The sequence below is a fragment of the Halteromyces radiatus genome (genome assembly GCF_025201355.1).
Source record: "Halteromyces radiatus strain CBS 162.75 chromosome Unknown BX664scaffold_4, whole genome shotgun sequence".
Taxonomy (NCBI): domain Eukaryota; kingdom Fungi; phylum Mucoromycota; class Mucoromycetes; order Mucorales; family Cunninghamellaceae; genus Halteromyces; species Halteromyces radiatus.
Genome location: NW_026251690.1, coordinates 3,557,136 through 3,570,476, shown reverse-complemented (window position 1 = coordinate 3,570,476; position 13,341 = coordinate 3,557,136). Strand labels below are relative to the sequence as shown.

Genomic DNA, 13,341 nt, shown 5'->3' with positions numbered 1-13,341 from the left:
CACAGGTATTTGCAGGTTTTTTTTTTCTTTCTCTCTCTCTCTTTTTTTTTTTTTTTTTTTTTTTTTTTTTTTTTTTTTTACTTTATTACCCTGTCACCCTATATCACCCTGTCACCACCACCACCACCACCAGTATCATTGACCATCAATAGTGCTGGAGAGGCAGATAAGGGGAGAGAAAGGGTTCTTTTTCAAAGTATCAAACTAAAACAAAAGTGGCAGTTTTCTATATATGGAGACAAGGATAAAATGGAACAAATAAGGATGCAAGTACACGGACCGTCCTTCTTTACTTGTAAGTAAATTGTCTCCTATAATCAAAGGGAAAAAAAAACATGGCAGCTTTGATTTGTGTGGCCATGAGGATTATGCGAGAAAAGGGAATCATTTCAAACACCGTATAGGTATAAAAAGATGAATTTTTTTTTCATTCCTCTTTCTTTCCTTCTTTATTTTTTTTTCTTCATTTTCTTATTTTATCTATTTTTTTTTTTAATTCTAATGACTTCACATCCTATTATTAACCCAACATCCTTCCTTAATAAAACCATTGACAATAATACTATTCGTCTTTGTTCCATCCTTGGTATTGGTGCTTATGGTGTAGTCTATCTTGCTCGATGTGAACTTACAAACAGGGTATTGGCTGTCAAGTTATTGGCTGAATATAATCGTTTATCTAAAACAGAAATCCAATTACATGCACATGTAGCTCATCATGAAAATATATTATCTATCAAGAAAGTGATCAAGGAATCTGGTCGTGTATTTATTGTGATGGAGTATGCAACTGGTGGTGATCTTTTTTCTGCTATTACTCAAGGTACTCAAGGTATTGTGGGGAACAATCAAAAGATTCGACATATTTTTTTACAACTTTTGGATGCTGTTCAACATTGTCATCAACATGGTATCAGTCATCGTGATCTTAAGCCGGAAAATATCTTATTATTTGATGATCTCAAGGTCAAATTGGCTGATTTTGGTTTGGCTACTAATCAAATTGTCTCCTCTGAATTTGGTTGTGGGTCTACTTTTTATTTTTCTCCTGGTAAGTTTTGAATTGACATAAAATAAAAAAAAAAGATTATATATTCAATTATATTTTATTTATTTTCAAATAATGATGATAGAATGTCAGTCCGGTTTGGTAAAAAACAACAAGAAGATCAAAGGTTATGGAACACAACAGAATGATATTTGGAGTCTTGGTGTGATCTTGATCAATTTGGTAACTGGTCGCAACCCTTGGAGACAAGCTCATATGGATGATACTACTTTTGCAGCTTACACCAAGCAAAAAGAATCTTTTTTCACCACGATTCTTCCTTCCATCTCAAGTGAACTAGATTTTATTTTACAACGCATTTTTTGTTTGGAACCTGCTCATCGTATTTCTCTACCAGAATTGAAATGGCGAATTATGGAATGTCGTACCTTCTTACGTGATCAACCCTACATGACCTTTTCACCAGCAACACGTCCAACATGTCATCATCATAGAAACAACAAGACAATGCAACCTACCAAGTCCGTACAACAATCCATTCTTGATTATACCAATGATTTTGCCACCCTTCTTACTCCTTTACGTATCCCTTCTACTTCCTGTTCTACCTCTTCCAGTTCTTCCTCTGTCTCCTCTTTGGGTTGTCCTTCTACACCCCCTTTGTCGGTCTCAAGTGCTACCTCAAACAAGCTTTCTCATGATGCTCTTGTCGATTTGATTCAAGCCTCTTCTGCTTACCAAACCATGATCTAAATTCAAACATCTTTTTTTTTTTTTTTTTTTTTTTTTTTTTCCCTTCTGGTCCTTTCCCTTTCTCCTCTCATTTTCCTTTCCTCTCATTTTATTACTCTCATTCAATCACTTATTACAACTATTACTATTGTCATATTATTACTAGAATTATTAGTATTATTATTATTATTGTCGTTATTATTATTAGATCATTATACAGAATTACCATATACACAACATTTATACGTTATTTAGAATTACTTTTACATTATTACATTTGATATATAGACTTTGTATGCCCTTTACTATAGATATCCTTTTTACACTATATTCGCCACTCCCTATTCTTCTCTCTTTCTCCCTCTCTCTCTCTCTCTCTCTCGCCCGCTCCCTTTTATACAGATATAGATTATAGATTTTTGCTAGATATACATCAAATAATAATAATAAAAAAATGATCTCCATTTTTCTATTAACAATCGTCATTTGTGAACAATTTTTTTTTTTTTTTGACATTACTCTTTTAAATAAACACAAGATGTATTCATCCATCATCCTAACTTGTTCATTTCTGTTCTTATTCATCCAACTATTATTTTTCTTTTCTTTTTTTTTTATAAAAGACAATAGGCAAAACTAATATTCTTCGGTTGACAACGTTGTTTCTTTTTTTTTTTTTTTTTTTTTTTTTTTTTTTTTGTACAAGAGGAGAAGATTGACCCTGAAAAGCTTAATGCAACACCTCTGGGGCAAATAGCGTGTCATTTCTTCTAATTGTCCCTCGCTCCTTACCATGTGTGATAGTTTTGCCATGTGTACATATTTCCTTCGTTCTTCGGGAGACTAGGAAATCTCGATAGGGGACGATCAGGTTTTTTTTTTTTTTTTTTTTTTTTTTTTTTTTAGATTTATATGCACATTTCATGTTGTATAAAATCATTATCTTTATTGAATAAATAAATAAGGTTTACAAATACAAAAAAAAAGTATATATATATATATCAGAACTAAACTACGAGGAAGACGGGGGGGGAGGGTAGAATCAAATCAATGATTTCTATTTCTTGAGGGAATGTTGTTGAACAAAAAAAGTACAGACAAATCCAATGAATGCAAACACTGCACAGAAGAAGAATGCATATTGAATGGCTTGTTCATAACTCTTCAATACGATACCGAGAACAGATGAAGGCAACAATTGTCGTATTTGCATCATGGATTTTCGGGCAATATCAATGATCTATTGAATGGGGAAAAAGAGAAGTATTAAAACAAATCATACTCACCTTTTTTTTTTCGTTTTTGAGAAATTACCTCTTCTGCGTCAGGACCAGTGATTTCTTTAGTAAGAATATTTTTCACTACACCTTGAAAGATAGCTTGAGATGCACAAACACCAATCACACTACCAGTAGTTCGGAAAAGGTATGAGATAGAAGTAATGGTGGCAATATCTACCAAATAAAATAAATAAATAAAAGAAAGAATAGTTTTTATGTATAATCATCCTTACCTTTCGCTTCGACACATGAAAGTAGAGCAATCAAACATGCTGTAATATTGGATCCAATAGAGAAACCATCGATAAACAGAACAGGATACATCAAATACGTAGGAGTGCCAGCATTCCAACACCAGTAACAAACCGATGACACAAATTGAAGTCCAGCATTGACGATCATATATTTTCTATATTCACCAGTACGGCTCATGTGCATACCAGCATATAAAGAACCCATAGATCCACTGATTACTTTGGGTAAGAACATGATACCAGATTCAGAAGGAGAATATCCTAGTAGCGCCTATCATAGTCAAAAAAAAAAAAAGAAAGTCAATACATCAAAACTTTTCCCTTTTTTTTTTTTTTTTCCTTACCTGGAAGAAAAGAGGGACAAGAAAAGTACTAGAAAAGGAGCTGATGATACTACAAAAAATTGATACGGAGCATGCTAAAGGGGTTCGAGCAGTGATAACATACCAAGGTACCAGAGGTAATTCTGCATAATTTTTTTCTACTACGATAAAGAATAGGATCAATACCACAAAAACCACGAGTAAGGCCACCACTAGAGGATCAGTCCAAGGACGAGAATTGCCACCCAAAGAAGTTGCCACCATAAAAGCCAAGATAGAAGCAACAAGTAGCACAGCACCAGCATAATCTATTTTCTTGACTCTATCCATAGTCGTTGTTGTTGTGCCTTCCATTTCTTGTTCCTTTATATTGTAATTGGTCAATTTAAATGTACCCACATAGAGAGAGATAAGTAAGGGTGGTAAATTGAGATAAAAACAAACGCGCCAGCCCACAGTATCTGTCAACCATCCACCTAATGGAGCACCTAAAAGAGCACCAGTACCAAACCAAAGATTTGCATAACCTTGATATTTACCTCTTTCACGTAAAGGGACCAAATCACTAGTTACCACTGATGACATCTAAAAGGGATCAATTAGAAAAAAAAAATTCTTATCCCAATAATAATAATATATATATAAATAAAAACTTACAATGTTCAAACCACCACCACCAATACCAGCCACAGTTCTTGCCGCTACCAATGTCCATAGATTCGTTGCCATTCCACAAAAAAGAGATCCAAAAGTAAAGACAATAACAGAAAACTGATAAATTGTTCTACGTCCAAAAGCATCTGACAATCGTCCATCTAAAAAAAAAAAAAAAAAAAAGGAATACATATAAAATATGAGTTATTCTTTCTTTTCATATATCTATATGCATATATCTATATACTTACATAAAGGCTGTAACGCAGTATAACTTAACATGTAAGAAGTGGCTACCCATACAACTTCGTTTGATCTTTTCAAAGATAAAAAAAGTGAATTTCCAAATAATACCAATACTCTTTTTTTTTTTTTTTCTTTACCTATGAAATTCTGTACCAATTTGAGGAAAAACAGTGGCAACAATACTACTGTCCAAGGAAGCCAAGAATACACCCACCCACAACCTATTAAAAAAAAAGAAGATTAGAAAAGAAAAAAAGAAAGAGACCTTACTATAGAGAATTTACCCTATAAGTATAGCAAAAAGATGCACACCATTCAATTTTCTAGCTATAAGCTTATCATGAGAATTTTCAGGTAATGGTGAAGGGTCAGAAGTTATCACTTGAGGTGAATCATTGACTGCTTTGTAACCTTGTTGTTTCTGTTGATCAGAAGAAATTAATCCAGTCCTTTCATTATTTGTCACTACCATTGTCACCAAAAAAAAAAAAAAAAAAAAAAAAAAAAAAAAAAAGAAAAGAAGGAAAAAAAAATGGACCGAGGAAGCGGATTTTAATAGCTTTAACGCCGAAAGACTGGACAAAGGAGGAGGTGGGCAAAAACGATACAACATACTCGCCCATTATTTCCCTAAAACAGTAAACTCCATTTTGAAAGAAACAGTTCACTTGGTTCTCTTTATCGTTGTGTAACGTACAGAAGCATTTTCCAAACACTTGTTATATATTAAAAAAAAAAAAAATTGGATAATACCACTATTCATATTTTTATTTAATAATCTTGTATCCTAAATCTTGAGAAGCTTTCAAAAAATCTTGTACTAAAGTCTAAAAGATAAGATAAAGTTAGTTCCATACACATCTTTTTCAAAATTCTTACTTTGAAATTGCCTGATACATCATTCAAACTAGATCTAATTTGATTCAATTTTTCATTCTTTTCCATCATATCACCAGATCGATGTTTTGATAATGCTGAGGTTCCATATGCATAAAGATGATCCTATAATATATGTATAAATTAGTATATGTTGTTCTATCTCCTTATCTCCTTACCAAAATAGATTTGTAAGTCAGAATCACATCAAATATAGAGTTCAAATGTAAAGATAATGGTGGATTTTTCGTGCTTGCCAAAAAGCCCTTGTGCGCAATTTCCATCAAATATTGAGAATGAGCTTCAATCACCGAATCTAAATCAATGCTTTTTGTATTGATCTTTGTTTCTAGTTTTTCCCATGAACATTCTAACACCTAAATAAATGAAAAATAGATGAGATTATGATCATTCATTTTTATTTTCTCTTACTTCAAACAAATAATAATGCTGTAGTTGATAAATAAAGTGAATCATTCTTGCAATCACTAATTGAGCTTCATGAAGATCTTGTGAGAGTTCTATAAAATAAATAAATAAATAAATAAACATATACATTTTGTTAATATGAATCTTACCGGTTATCTTTGCAAATGTACGACTTGCTGTTCCCCATCGACGCCAAGCTGCTGTCAAAGTATATTCTACTCTTTTCAATCTCCATAAAAAGTTGAAGATACGTAAGTATTGGTTCATAGCTTGAGGACTGAATACAGTGTTGATAGGAGAGTCCACACGATAATCCAAAGTAAATACATCCCAACCTAAATCTTGTGAGGATATCTATATCAAAAGAAAGAGGAAAGACAATGAACTGAATATTCTATTCCATTTTTTTTCTTCTTTTTTTTCATTTTACCTCCAATAATCGAACATCCAGTCGATTTAAAATAACAGGATCATCAAATTGTGCATTGGAAGCCCGTATAGCCGTTTCCAATACACCAGTAAGATTATGTCGAAATAATGTCGTAGCAGGTCGATTCAAAGCAGGTCTAATTCATTAAAAAAAAAAAAAAAAACTCAATTCCTATTCTTCTTTTCTTTTTTTCTTTTTTTTTTTTTTGTCATTTTACCCAAGAGTCATCATCAAATATTGAATAAAATCACCTTGTCCAAGTAATAAGTATCGTTTCAAAGCTCGTAGATGATCCATTAATTTGTACTTTTCCTTTAATAGAGTAAGTAATTGATGACTGGTTTCCAAATACATCATATCAACACATCGTTCGATTCCTTGAATATCGCCATATTGAAAAGTATGAAGTGCTATAACCCAAAGAAAAAAACACACACACACACACAAAAAAAAAGAATGAAAAAAATAAACATATCGAGTCAGATTTACTTTAAAAGTAAGATATCATTTCAAAGATTGTATGTTATGACTTACGTAAACTTGTCGAACTCTCAGCATAATACTTTTCCACCAAAGTTTCATCATGACAACTATAGCGAATAAAGTTGAGTGATTTGCCAATAGAGAAGATCTAATATGTAAAGTGATGCAGTTGAGTTGATAATTTCAGGTCTAAACCAATGAATTACCTTTTGCGCCAATTCTGCCGAGATGAAGGATGGTAACATATCTTCACGAATTGAATATTTCCTCTGCCATAATTCTTCTTCTGATACTGTTGGGTCTGTTGCCACAAAGAATTCACCATAAGGATCATCCAGCTCACCTTCAGAAATCCATCGCTTGAGCATTTCATAAAATGGTTTTGATACCTAAAAAAAAAAAAGGTGATTACATAGTGGTTAATGAATTTTCATTTGATTTCCCTTGTCTTGATATTATTTATTTATTTATTTACCTCTTGTAGCATATCACTGATATATTGCTTGAAAAATGGGTCTCCATGGTTGGTATAACTATGCATGGTGGATACCAAAGCACCACCTTTTTGATCTATTGAATAAAAGAAAAATAAATTATCAACGGTTTCTTTTTTTTTTTTTTTATTTCTTACCTTGCCCCATATCCACCAATACACTCATTAATTTTAACCTTTGTAAACTTTCTTGGGTCCAAACCAATAATCGTTTGAGAGTTAGAGATTGCTCAGTAGGGATAAAATCTTGATCTGGTAATTGTTGTTTTTCAATCTGGGCTTCCAAAATAGCAATGAGTTTGTAATATTCCATCAGTTCCGATTGTAAAGCAGAACAAAAAGACTATACAGTAAATAAAAATAGAACAAAAAAATTTATCAATTACTATATTGTATATTCCAGTTGTAAAGATTTAATAATAACAATAATAATAACTATACCTGACCCACTAAACCCATAGACAATTGATCAAAATGAATATTGATGAATGCTTGTATACGTTGATAAAGCCATCCTAATTCAGTCAAGCGATATACCAGATCCTGAGTTGGTTTTGGGATTGTCACTTGAGAATCCAATACATATTCATTGCTAGCAGAATCAAACGTGATATATTGTCCATCAATACCTTGGAATATATAGATCAAATCGCGTAATAGTAATGCCTCAGGAACTGTGATCATAACATTATCATCTTGAATGCCGGATAATTGTCTCTGTTGTTGTTGCTGACGTTCATATTGTTTTCGTGCATGTGCTAATTGAATCGAAGCTGGTAATGTTCTTTCTTTCATTATGTGCTCTGAAGTCGTTGAAGATGCCGAGGAGGTAGTGGTGGAACTAGATGCATGATGATGATTGTCCCGCGTTAATCGTCGTCGTATCCGTGGTGATTCCTGCTGGAAACTACTAGCCGTATCTCGAGATCGTATTGGTGGTGATGGTTGTGTTGAAATAGAATGAATACCAGAGGATAAAAATTGATTTGAATCACGCTAGCCATATTATATTCCATTAAAAAGAAAAAGAAAAAGATGAGCCCAATTATTCCCATCATGATCATCCTTTTTTTTTTATTTTTATTTACCACTGAGCTTGTAGGAGCATCTTTTTGGTCACTGAGTAGGTGCAATAGATAGAGTACAGACCATTTGTTTTGTAACACTTGCTAAAAAAAAAAGATTGAAATAAAGGAAAGAAAAGTATTTAATACTTATTGATATAAAAAAAAAAACGGTAACTTGCTGGTGACCTTGATTTCAAAAACTTACCTGTGATTCCAACTTGTTATACAAATGACCAAATCTCAAAGCTTTGGCAGAATTCTTCGAAGCGGACATGACTAGGACGGAAGAATATAAAAAAAAAAGTCTGTAACAGATCAAAAATAAGATATACTATTCTATACTTACGTTTTCTCCGAATGAGATTAGCAACATGGTTTTCATCCTCTAAAACTGTTGGTTTTGGTTGGCTAAGACATGATAAATAGATTTAATTTAGTCATGCTTGTTGGATATACTACTTTCAGACTTCTCCTTTTTTTTTTTTATTATTTTACCTTGAGATAATTTGAGCACAATGGTCCAATAGTTCTTGTTGTTGTCGTTCTTGCTGTACGGGATTAACATTCTCTTCATTACCAGATGCTGCAAGTTTCTGTACCAATTTTTGAAGTGTATTTGCAACGCGTGGTTCTAGTAAAGATGTTGGTGTCATCATTGTATTTTCTTGTTGTTGTTGTTGTTGTTGTTGTTGTCGTAATGAAAAATAACTTGAACCTGTAGATAAACGTGAGCTAGAAGGTAAATGGGAAGATCGAGTGGTATCGCTATAAGAAGTTTGTCTTGTTGTTTCTCCACTATATCTAATGTTATCATTCATTTTGCTTGTGTAAATATATGTAGAGAGAGAGATGAATGAAGATAAGAACGAGGAAAAAAGAAAGACGTGGTAAGAAGGATAACTATATCCTTTTCAAGAAAGAGAAATGTCAAAGAAAAAATAAAAATAAAGGAGAATGAAAGGAAAAATAATAAAAAAAAGGTGCCAACGGTCGCGCAAAATGGTGGTCGTGAATCACTTTCACAGTCCGCTCAACGCGATGAAGCAAAAATGCACAGCTATATAGTCTCTCCAGCATTTTCATCTACCAGTTGTTAACACTGGATGTATATCAACAATGAATCTACATGTAAAAATCAAATGAAAAGATAGATAACGTTTTAGGACATTCTTATCCTTTATGATCCTGGTGACTTTTACGAACTGGTTACCTTTTTTAATTCATTAAACAAAACAAAAGAGCCATTAATAATATATACATGTTTTGTTTCATAATGCTTATACGGTATGATTACAGATTTGAATAATGGGGTTTTGAAAGGTGATTGAGGATTCACCTTTTCTTTTTTTTTTTTTTTTTTTTTTTTTTTTTTTTTTTTGAAAATTTGGACCTTTTACAGCCAAAAATTTGAAACTCCTCAGCTAAATTTTGGCTGTAAAAATAAATCGCCAGGGGGTTGCCAGGCGATTTTTGGAAAAATGGAAGAAATCTTTTGATGTACATTAGGTGGCAAGATAAGCAATAAAATGGTATTAGATGATATGAGACTACTTAAGTTAACTGAAAGAGAATGTTTTCATTCATGTCCAGTATAAATATGATATGATGATGATGAATTTTGTGTAAGTTGTAAGAGTGTAAAGAGGTACATGTCTATCCCATATGTTATTACAGTGAAAAAGTCGTTGAGCCTAATCTTTATTACTTATGGAGCAACTTAAAATTGAATAAAGATATTGATGATGGCTTTGGTAAAAAAAAAAAAAAAAAAAAGATCTCTACAACCTTATTGAAGACGATATCCAACATACTATCATTCCATTAATAACTATTCGTGCCATTTTAAAATGCTATCATCCCTATCATCTCTTTCCATTACAGTCAATGAATCATCATCAATGCATAAACAGTGCCAGGTCTGCCAATGGACCAATTGAAATCCCGAGGGAAAAGGTTCGTGCAACCAACTATGTCTAGACTATAATGTGGTGACTCAAAAATGCGCTTGAACGTTTCAGCATTTCCAAAAAGAACACTAAACTAGCTTAGAATGCAAGTAAATGATAATCGATTAGTCTTAAGCTATTTTGACAGTTCGCATATAAATTTAAGAATCAAATCATACTTTGTATTCGTCATCATCATTATCGATCAAAGATCAAAGATATGACACAAATTCAAGGTCAGTAATACAATAGCAGTAAAAAAAAAAAAAAAACTACGGACATGATATCAGAAACGAAACAAATCGAATGGTGCCAAAAGGAATCTCCGATGATCGTTACACGCAAGCGTGAGCTACACGTACCCCCTTTTTTTTTTTTGGTACTTGACAACCAAAATAAAAATAAAAAAAAAAATAACATGATCATTAGAGAATCACAGTTTTTTTTTTTAAAAAAAAAAGAATTTTATTGTAAAAAAAAAAGAACATTTTTATGTACAGTTTTTCAAAATGATGATAAAAAAAAAAGAAGTATAAAAAATGGACAAATGAATTAAAAAAATACAAGGAATACAAGATGATGAAATGAATAGTAATAAGAAAAAAAAAAAACTATGGCATGATTGAAAGTAAGGAGAGAGTGTGTGTGTGAGAGACATTGAGGAAAAGGGGAAGGGGTAAGAGATGAGAAAAAACTATTTCTATAATCAACAAATAGCTTGAGGAGATTGTCGAAATTGATTCAGGGCATCCAAAGCATCCAATTCGTCTTGAGTCAAACGGTGAAGGTCTTGATCACATTCTATTTGTTTTCCTTGTTCTTCAAAGGATCCTGACATAGACACAGGTGATACCAAACCACTTTCATTGTTGCTGTTACAAGTCATATAACTAATATCACTGAATTTCTCCACTGGTTCATTTCCATCGTTGACTAATCTAGGTGTTGCCATGGAGGATGGTGCTGTTGGAGGTAGTAGAAGAGTTGATGGTCTACCGAGTTTACCAGTTTCAAAAGACACAGGATGTACAATCAGATTAGTTGTAGTCGAGTTATTCTTATCGTTGTTGCTATTATCTTCAATAGATTGTTTAGACTTGTTTTTAGTTTTTTGATGAGTTTGAGCGTGTTGTCGCATATTGTCGAATCGACTAAATTGTTTTGTACAAGATGGATATTCACATTTGAAAGGTTTCTATCATAAATAAAGAGAAGAAAAAAAAAGGGGGGTAATGAGAACATGAATTAATCGTGGTTATACTTTAATTTTTCACTTACTTCACCAGTATGTTTTCTAAAAAATGAAATAAAGAAAAAGAAAAAGAATATGAGATAAGTTGATATATACAGGGGGGTTATATTCAATCTTTTTTTTTTTTTTTTTGATTCGTTTGTACCTTATATGTCGAGCCAAATGTTCACTGCGGGAAAACACCATATCGCAATCGCCATAGCCGTCGCAGCGAAATTGCTTTAAACGTCTAAAGATACGCTTTTTTGTAGTTGAATGAGAAGGCATTGTTTTTTTTTTATTCAAGTATAATAAGTAATAAAGAGAAAAAGATACAAAGTAATGGTATGTAAGGGAAAGAAAAAAAAAAAATAAGGAGAAAGAAAGGAAAAAGAAAAGAAAGGGAGAAAAAAAAAAAAAAAGAAACACGAAAAAATAAATAAAATAAAATAGGCGGGAACCCAAAAAAAATTTTTCAGGCACAAAAAGGGGACACCTTAGAGTAAAAAGGAGAGAATAATAGATAAAAATAGGGATCATCCTTGTTCATACTTCCATATCACCAATTACCATTTGATGTCTACAGTAAAGAAAAAGAAGAAGAAAGAAAGAAAAATAATCAATATATCGCGTTTACCTTTCTTTCTTTTCTTTTTCTTTTCTCTTGTCTTTGTTTTGATATATTCGACTCTCCCTCTTTCTCTTTTTTTTTTTTTTTCTTCTCTTACCTTGATTCATCTTGATCCATACTATCATAAGCGTCATCATCATCGTCATTATCATCATCCTGATCTTCCTTCATTCTAAACAATAAAAAGGTAAAAGAAGAATGAATAAGAGGCGAGGGGAGATTTTAATCTATTTTTGAATACGATCCACTTATTAGAAATACCTGCTATTCACTGAGAAAAAGACCATCCGCTTCAATTTCCGATTAAAAAAAAAGTAGTTCATAGACCATCTATAGAATAAAAAAGATGAGTTATAAATCATATGCATAAACCATCCCTTTCAACTTACAAGTAACCTTCTTCCACCATTGGATCATCATCAATATCAGCAGTATAACTGTATACATCACATTCATTCAATTCTACTAGTTCATCCAAAATATCCCACATTCTAAAAGAAAAAGTGGTGTTACTATTGTTTTGTTGTTTAAAGGTTCCTTACCTGTATTTGTTGACTATAAAATCATTTCCAAGATTGAATAAAGTGGTATTGACAGAATTGATAACCATATCCACAGCAGGTTGTTTGCTAAATTGGTCCGGTCGTACATCGCTAAAGTCATTGTCAGGAAAAGCCGCGTTCAACGTTGCCAAAAGATAAAAGAATGTTTTTCGTGGTGCTGATTCGTCTAGTCGTCCAAAAGGTGATATTATCGGTAGATGGTCATCTGGTGATATTGAGCCACTCATTACCATATTATATTTATTTTCCATATGTTTGAATAGTTTCTTATCAGAACCGGCACTTTTACCTAACAACAATATAATAATAAATATATACTTCATTTTATATTATATAAAACTTACAGGAATAGGCTTCAATTCTTCCAGTTAATTGAGCTTCTGCACTTTCCCATTCGAATACTGAATTCAATACATCCAGTGAATCCACTTGTAGAAATTTCATTTATTAAAAGTTTATATATATATGGCGTGATATAATTTTGGAAATATATCTTGAAGAAGTGTAAAATTAAGGTTGAAAAAGGGAAAAAAAAGGAAAACGGAAAAAAGAAAAAGAAAAAAGTAAAAGTGTAAAACTGGTCCAGTCAGATGAAAGATGAAGGCGTGACAAGGCAGTGAAAAATGTGCGGAATATAAAAAATCCTAGGCCTTGTTGTTGAAAAGTTTCCCAAAATCATATCCTACCAATACGT

At 32.3% G+C, this 13,341-nt stretch overlaps 5 protein-coding genes across 5 annotated transcripts; 1 reads left to right on the top strand and 4 right to left on the bottom strand.

Moving 5' to 3' along the window:
• Positions 1-495: 495 nt before the first annotated feature.
• BX664DRAFT_281470 (kinase-like domain-containing protein) lies at positions 496-1,770 on the top strand. The gene is made up of 2 exons (XM_051541523.1): positions 496-1,051; positions 1,134-1,770. Exons 1-2 carry the CDS (start codon positions 502-504, stop codon positions 1,760-1,762), a joined length of 1,179 nt encoding a protein of 392 aa, XP_051400893.1. The 5' UTR covers positions 496-501; the 3' UTR covers positions 1,763-1,770.
• An 895-nt stretch (positions 1,771-2,665) lies between these two features.
• On the bottom strand, positions 2,666-4,964 carry BX664DRAFT_334577 (major facilitator superfamily). The gene is made up of 8 exons (XM_051545728.1): positions 4,783-4,964; positions 4,636-4,719; positions 4,504-4,568; positions 4,256-4,413; positions 3,620-4,183; positions 3,255-3,546; positions 3,056-3,195; positions 2,666-2,981 (listed from the first exon to the last, which is right to left on the bottom strand). The coding sequence occupies exons 3-8, from the start codon at positions 4,532-4,534 to the stop codon at positions 2,799-2,801; spliced, it is 1,368 nt and encodes a 455-aa protein (XP_051400892.1). The 5' UTR covers positions 4,535-4,568; positions 4,636-4,719; positions 4,783-4,964; the 3' UTR covers positions 2,666-2,798.
• A 305-nt stretch (positions 4,965-5,269) lies between these two features.
• On the bottom strand, positions 5,270-7,893 carry BX664DRAFT_263553 (gamma-tubulin complex component protein; the record flags this gene model as incomplete). The annotated part of the gene is made up of 11 exons (XM_051540772.1): positions 5,270-5,500; positions 5,554-5,751; positions 5,807-5,895; positions 5,953-6,157; positions 6,234-6,369; positions 6,451-6,643; positions 6,774-6,864; positions 6,923-7,105; positions 7,192-7,286; positions 7,348-7,552; positions 7,651-7,893. 11 exons carry the CDS (start codon positions 7,891-7,893, stop codon positions 5,270-5,272), a joined length of 1,869 nt encoding a protein of 622 aa, XP_051400891.1.
• A 2,801-nt stretch (positions 7,894-10,694) lies between these two features.
• On the bottom strand, positions 10,695-11,869 carry BX664DRAFT_334570 (uncharacterized protein). Its single transcript, XM_051545727.1, has 3 exons — positions 11,620-11,869; positions 11,501-11,516; positions 10,695-11,417 (listed from the first exon to the last, which is right to left on the bottom strand). The coding sequence occupies exons 1-3, from the start codon at positions 11,739-11,741 to the stop codon at positions 10,929-10,931; spliced, it is 627 nt and encodes a 208-aa protein (XP_051400890.1). The 5' UTR covers positions 11,742-11,869; the 3' UTR covers positions 10,695-10,928.
• BX664DRAFT_334569 (Maf1 regulator-domain-containing protein) lies at positions 11,856-13,329 on the bottom strand. Its single transcript, XM_051545726.1, has 6 exons — positions 12,992-13,329; positions 12,627-12,936; positions 12,474-12,575; positions 12,346-12,414; positions 12,182-12,256; positions 11,856-12,033 (listed from the first exon to the last, which is right to left on the bottom strand). The coding sequence occupies exons 1-6, from the start codon at positions 13,089-13,091 to the stop codon at positions 12,000-12,002; spliced, it is 690 nt and encodes a 229-aa protein (XP_051400889.1). The 5' UTR covers positions 13,092-13,329; the 3' UTR covers positions 11,856-11,999.
• Positions 13,330-13,341: the final 12 nt, after the last annotated feature.

Coding starts and splice junctions, on each gene's coding strand:
- BX664DRAFT_334570 (XM_051545727.1), bottom strand. CDS start 11,741: ATGCCTTCTCATTCAACTACAAAAAAGCGTATCTTTAGACGTTTAAAG.
- BX664DRAFT_334577 (XM_051545728.1), bottom strand. CDS start 4,534: ATGTTAAGTTATACTGCGTTACAGCCTTTAT. Junction 4,414..4,503: donor TACTGCGTTACAGCCTTTAT/GTAAGTATATAG, acceptor TTTTTTTTTTAG/ATGGACGATTGTCAGATGCT. Junction 3,547..3,619: donor TTGTCCCTCTTTTCTTCCAG/GTAAGGAAAAAA, acceptor TGACTATGATAG/GCGCTACTAGGATATTCTCC.
- BX664DRAFT_281470 (XM_051541523.1), top strand. CDS start 502: ATGACTTCACATCCTATTATTAACCCAACATCCTTCCTTAATAAAACC. Junction 1,052..1,133: donor TACTTTTTATTTTTCTCCTG/GTAAGTTTTGAA, acceptor TAATGATGATAG/AATGTCAGTCCGGTTTGGTA.
- BX664DRAFT_334569 (XM_051545726.1), bottom strand. CDS start 13,091: ATGAAATTTCTACAAGTGGATTCACTGGATGTATTGAATTCAGTATTC. Junction 12,937..12,991: donor AAGAATTGAAGCCTATTCCT/GTAAGTTTTATA, acceptor TATTGTTGTTAG/GTAAAAGTGCCGGTTCTGAT. Junction 12,576..12,626: donor TTTATAGTCAACAAATACAG/GTAAGGAACCTT, acceptor TTTTTCTTTTAG/AATGTGGGATATTTTGGATG.